Source organism: Pteropus medius, unplaced genomic scaffold, assembly GCF_902729225.1.
Source record: "Pteropus medius unplaced genomic scaffold, Ma_sr-lr_union100, whole genome shotgun sequence".
NCBI lineage: Eukaryota > Metazoa > Chordata > Mammalia > Chiroptera > Pteropodidae > Pteropus > Pteropus medius.
The window spans coordinates 2,329-8,952 of NW_024354522.1; the positions used below are offsets into that span (position 1 = coordinate 2,329).

The 6,624-nt window shown below is 51.0% G+C and overlaps 1 gene segment (V, D, J or C); it reads left to right on the forward strand.

The window, feature by feature from the left end:
* The first annotated feature begins 323 nt into the window (after nucleotides 1-323).
* LOC120596569 (immunoglobulin heavy variable 1-46-like) lies at nucleotides 324-832 on the forward strand. The segment is given in 2 exon segments: nucleotides 324-433; nucleotides 516-832. Coding segments are annotated over 2 exon segments (363 nt in total).
* Nucleotides 833-6,624: the final 5,792 nt, after the last annotated feature.

Consider the following 6,624-nt stretch of genomic DNA (forward strand, 5'->3'; position numbering starts at 1 on the left):
CACTCTGACCCTGGAATGAGAAATTCTCACTAAGAGACTGGAACCAGTTCCGGTGTCTCCGTGTCACACAAAGGAGGTGGACAGTGAGGAGAAGTCTTGTGAGACTTGCTCCTCAGTGGCCAGAACTGTGTACTGAGATCAGGGCCCTGGCAGATAATAAATGTCTCCAACAAGAATTGGGACTGGACCCACAAATGCCCATTGTGCATGGTCCTTGTATCATTGACTCTCTCTCAGGTGGGGCCAAGAATTCAGCTATGAATACTCTGCCTCATGAATATGCAAATGAGCCGAGGAGCACTAGGTTAAGTAGGGACTTGTCTGTGTCCTCACAACACCCACCATCACGCCTTCCGCCACAGAGGCCCTGACAGCACCACCCTCAGCATGGACTGGAGCTGGAGCGTCCTCCTCCTGGTGGCAGTGGCCACAGGTAAGGGGATCCCCAGCCCTGGGCGGACAAGAGCACCAGGGCCAGTCAGGGTTCTGCACCCACTGCTGTCTCCTCTCCACAGGTGTCCACGCCCAGGTCCAGCTGGTGCAGTCTGGGGCCGAGGTGAGGAAGCCTGGGGCCTCCGTTAAGGTCTCCTGCAAGGCTTCCGGATACACCTTCACAGACTACTATATGCACTGGGTGCGACAGGCACAAGGTCAAAGGCTTGAGTGGATGGGAAGAATTGATCCTGAAGATAGTAGCACAAGGTATGCGCAGAAGTTCCAGGGCAGAGTCACCATGACTGCAGACACATCCACCAGCACAGCCTACATGGAGCTGAGCAGTCTGAGGCCTGAGGACACGGCCACATATTACTGTGCGAGAGACACAGTGTGACGACCCACATCCTGAGAGTGACAGAAACCCTGAGGGAGAAGGCAGCTGTGTGGGGCTGAGGAAGGAAGGGAACAATTATTCCCCTGAAGTTGTCACACAGAGTCAGGTACCAGAGATGGAGAAGAAGATCTCAAATGCTCATCTGTCATTCAGGAAAAGGTGTCACGAGTCCAGGTGTCCTGCAGGAAGATGCAGGGTCACCATTTCCTGACAGGTCCTTATCATTTGTCATTGCTTCTGCAGAGGGTACAGTTGCACCTCCCTGGTCTCTGGATGAGGGAGTTAGTTCAGGCATCATCTGGGATTACGTGTTGGTGTCAGATTCAGGGTTGGGACTGCAGATCCCCCAGCCATTCCTCCCACGTTCCCCTGTGTCTGAACAGGGAATGATGCTTCAACTTAGGTAAGTATAAAGACTGAAGGGTGAACTACTGCCCAGTCTGAGGTCCAGCACCAGGCACATGACCTTCTGGGAGGACGATCCTGACTCCTGGTAGCAAAGTCATGGTGACAAGTGAGCCAGGTTCTAGCACAGTCCTCCTCAGTTCTCTCCTGCAGGGCTGAGATCCTGAAGAGGCTCCTCCCCTCTGACCACAGCCTCCTGTGTCCCTGTCCCTGGGGCAGGACTTCTGTCCTCACACACAGGGAATGGTGTGGGGAGACCTTTGATGATGTGGGACCCACGTCCAGCCTTGTGACTTCCCTGTCCCTGCTGAATCACAGTACCACACACTCAGAGTACAGTCTACACACATTGACTTTCACAGTCTGGCGGTCAGAGCAAAAAGTCAGTCTCCCTGGACAGACTTCAAGGTGCTGGCAGGACCACAGATGCTCAGAGGTTTAGGGGGTCTGGATTTGAACACGTGTGCTCCTCAACTTTACATATTGAAATTTTATCCCCACAAAAGACCGTGTTAGAGGGTGGGGTGTTTGGAAGGTGCTGGATGACAAGGCCAGGGTTCTCATGAAGTGGATTAGCACCGCACTAAATCAGGCCGCAGAGACCATGCATGTCACTTCCTCCACGTGAGGACACAGCAAGAGCAAACCAGATATGACCCAGGAAGAGGATCCTCCCCAATGGTGACCATGCTGGCACCTCGATCCTGGATTCCCACCTCCTGAACCTTGAGAAGGGAATGGTTGTTAATGTTAAATTACTCAGAAGGTTTTGTTCTCTTACTGCAGCCTGAGCAAACTCAGACAGTGGTCTGCTTCTGTGTCTCTCCTGGTTCAGGAGCCGCTTTCCTTACATCCTGACTCATGCCCCGTTCTCCAGCCCCACAGCCTGGAGGAAGTCACCTCACATCACTGGTCACATTGTTTCTCCTCTAGAATCTAATCTCCTCTGCCTCGCTCTGGCGTGAACACTTGTGGCTGTATTAGGAGTGTCTCAGATAAAACAGGAAGCCATTTACCTCAAGACATCTAATGGTCTTGGAATGACAACGTGCCTTTTCCCCTGGAACAGTCACAGCTTCCGAACACAGAGCAACTGAAACAGCCCTCCAAATATTCACATCCATCCCACAGGCCAGTTCCACTAAGCACATCCCAACATCCCCCAAAGCTGACTCATTAAAGCATGACCTGAAGCCCAAAATACCGAAGAGCATCATGTCCAATGTTCGAGTGTAATCTCTAACTCAACTGTCAGTGAGGATTCGGGTGCATGCATCCTGGGGCATAACCCTCTCCACCTGTAGACCTGTGGTCCTAGAAGATCAGTTACCTCATTCTAAAATGCACTTTAGGGCAGGCACATGGTCACAGTCCACACATCTCCCTTCCTAAGAGAGGAAATGAAGTTAGAGAGAAATCACCAGCTGAAGATGATTCTAAGCGCATCTGAGAGAACTCCATTGAGTCTTAGGACCTGGGGATGAGCTGCTGTGGCTCAGACCCAACCTCTGGCCTGTCACTGAGCCCTCGGATCCACCTTCCTGGGTCCTGAGGAGCCACCTGATGGAAGAGGAGCCAGCTCATCACCTGTGTCCTGCCAGGAGACGATTGAGACTTGATGTCTCCTTTCACTTTTTTCTCTCTCTGTGACTTGAAAAATGTCCTCCCACAATGATCAAATTGGAAGGAAGGTTTTAGTTAAGACAGTTGCAACTGCAGTATCGCCACAGAAGAGAGGCAGGGGCACTGATGGGAGCAGCAGAGGCAGCTGGGGACTTGTGGCCTAGGGGTAGATGGTGGGGTCAGTTGACAGAAGTAACTAAGAGGGGACATGTTTTACACAGGAGGGTCCATATGCCTGTACAGGGAGGGATGCACCACTGAATGCTGAGTAAGGGGAAGGGCCGGGCGAGTCTCTGTTCCTCTGTTGGACTTTGAAGGAAATGTGTGCTGAGGACATCAGGGGGTCAGGGCCTCCAGGGAGGTCAGGGCCTGCAGGGGGCATACACATCCCAAGGACTTGTGTCTCAGCCCCAGCAGCTCGTGCAGATGGAGACTCGGGGCTGGTTTCCTATGTGATCTGCAGCTTCCTGTCCTTGTAGCAGTGTCAGAGGATCCTGTGAACACTTACTATTCTCTGCTCACCTCCAACAATTCTGTATATAAAATGTTCACGTTCTTTTGAGTTTTTTATTGGTAAGGAAGGACACATTTCTCACTTGCACAAACCATAGGGTTTCACTTACAGAGGCAGAAATGACTCTACCCATTGTCACCAGGAACAGAATCCTAAGAAAGCTTAAAATACTTTCTTGAAAAATTAGCAATCTGACGTAGAGCAGAGACCCTGCTGAATCCCTGATCAATGTACCTGGATCATGTCGCAGCCACGGTGGACACGGGGCCAGTGTCAGGATGGATAAAATCCATTAGATTTCAAAACTGACCCTCATGCTCCTAAAACCGTCAATACGTCTCTGCACGAATCCCGTGTTCTACTCCTTCAATCCATTTTCTTCTTTATTAGTTTTTTTTTTGCTTTCCTCTTTATATACTTTATTCCCTCAAAATAGAGTATCTGTCATGTGGTCTAACATTCATGACTCAGGGTCTTACCTTGAGCTTACGGGTGTCACCTCCAGGCACATGGAAAAGGCTAATGGGACTTTCGCCCTCATCATTGCACAACCGTCCCCTGTTGTCCTCTGTGTGGACACATTTCAAAGGCAAATGACTATACATGGCCAAAGCTACAAGCTCGTGTGGTGAAGATGGAGTGTGATGTAGAACTGACCTGGTGCTGCTGACACTGTCTGTGTGTCACCTCCTTCTCCTGTGCTCTGGGGGACACCTCCAGATGGGACCCTCAGTGTGCTGTGAGCTCTGGGAAGGACCCGTTGTGTGGAGAGCCTAGCCAGGTCCAAGGTCCATGGGCACAGTCACCGGGAGGGCCAGGCTGTCAGCCTCAGAAGAGCAGAGCTGCCGTCCACCGTGGATCCATCCACTTCTGCTCCCTTTGAATCAGCCCCGAGCAGGTTATTTAGGATGAATTCCTGACTTAGACAACATGGATGACCGATTCTAATTAACACTGGAGAATACGTTGACAGCAACAAGTTGATTAGTGTTGATTGAAGAAATGCAGATGATAAACCAGCGGTGTTTCTGCAAGAAACTGACCATTGCCTGGAGGATTTTATCTTTTTCAGTAGAAACTATTTTATAATATCAATGACACTTACAGAAGGGTTGTTAGTCAAGGCTTTATATAAAGTGAGTTGAGGGCTGGATTATTTTTGCGTGAACATTCTATTGCTTTTCATTATGAAACACCTACACTTGTAGAGAAAATGCTGAGGGCTCAGGGAGGCTGCAGACGCTGTCAGGCCCCAGTGCAAGTCCGACCCCGAGAGTAGGCAGAGGGAGAGCTGATGGTGACGTTCCCGAGTCGCTCTGCCGTGGGAGGAGGGTCCAGCACGTCGTCCCTCCAAAGTTCCACTCCAGGGACGTCCACGTCACCCAGTAGGGGGCCTCCCCAGTGTCCCTGCTGTTCCAATTCCAGGCTGCAGAGGCTCTCAGGTGTGTGTTCCCAGCACTAGCCAGGTGATCAGGTGATCAGATTCGGGAAGCCGAGCGTCCGATTCCCTTCTCCTCATTCTACCTTCCACAGAACAGCAGGAGAAACACGTCACGCAAGTTCCCCACCGTCCATAACAAGGACCGTCTCCCTCCAGGATCCACTAAGAAGGTCCCGGCACCATCTGAGCACCCTTCACGATGGTCGTCGTCACCCACATTTCTGCATCTGCTCAGGACGGCTGAGGTTTCCTCCACGAAGACTGAGGCTGCTCCCCGGCTCCCGTCTTTCTCTCTGAGCTCCCCCCAGATCCTCCTCTAAAGACCCGTCCACAGCATGGAGGCTTCTTCTAACACGCAGCTCAAGACTCTTCCAGCATCTTTGCCCAGCCCATTCTAAAGCAGTGTTTGTTTCATTTTCACGTATCTCTTACAGCAGCACCCCGTTTCTCTTTACCGAATTATAGTCCATGTGAACTGCTATAAAAAAGTAACAGAGATGAAGCGGCTGAGAGAGACAACTGGAATTAACTTCACACAGTCCTGGGGCAGAGAATCCATGGTAAAGAGAACCACAGACTCAGCATCTTGAGGTCTCGCTTCCTGGTTCACAGACGGCCATCTGTGCCCTCAATGGGAGAAGTGCTCCAGACATTTAAGACACTGGATTTTTGAATGATTAACTGTTTCTAGTTGAACTTTTGTTCTTTCTAGGGCTGTGCCCTCTGGACACCTATCACAAGGGCAGACAGATTATGATCTCGTATTTTTCTGGGGCACCTGAGTATCCAGCCCTCCGGGTGCAGCATCCATGATGTCACATAGCTAATATGTTGAAGAGAATTTACTGCTTAGCACTTAGTGCAGCTTGCTTGTCACTGTGGCTGCGTGTCATAAGAAGAATAACATTTTCTCAGGTCTCTCCTTCTACAGGCTGAGCATTGGCTTTCCTTGTAGAGCCCAGACACGAGGGACACACCAACACCCCTCAGCAGGTGCGCAGACTCACACGGCACAGACGCACTCATCGGAAGGAGACACAGCACTGACCCGTGCGAGTCCGCGTCACACCACACACTACATTTCCAATTACGATGCTGAGGATGTAACATGCACATCATGTATGTGCGTGTGATTCCAACTGTACACGTCATCCTTGCGTGGCTGTGGCGGACAGAGCTCTACCACAGCAAGACGACTACCGTCCAAGTGCAGTTATTAGTGGACAAAGAAAGTTAGAGGCACAGAGAGTGACATTCAGATGGGACTGACGCCTGCAATACACCTGTGACCCTGGTTCTCGCACGTGCTCTCCGTTAGCACTAGAAGGCAGCAAATCCCACACGCGCTCAAGCAGGACGGAGAACTGCACCTCACTGGGCACGTCCACTCTCTCCTTGAGGTGGCCCAGAGGAGCAGTGGGCTGCAGTGGGGAGCGTGCAGGCCAGACACATGAGTTCACTCTTACACACGTGAGCTCTCGACACCAGCAAGATCTGTGGTCCTGTTTGGCCTTGTTCACCTGTGATGCAGGTAAATGATATCATGTCACATGACTTAAGTGCATGAGTATAACGCAATAAGATGATGGTGCTAAGTGTTTAAGTAACACATGTCACAATAAAAGGCATATTTTACAAAATGTCCTCATTGCCACCACGGGCCCAAACACACGCACACCTGATCTGGGTTCTGCCCTCTCTGTGGGTCCACAACCCCCGAGCTCTTTATACAGTCAGAGCACATGCAAATAGGGTCCCTCTGCTGATAAAAGCCAGCCCAGCCCTGAGCCTGCAGCTCTGGGACAGGAG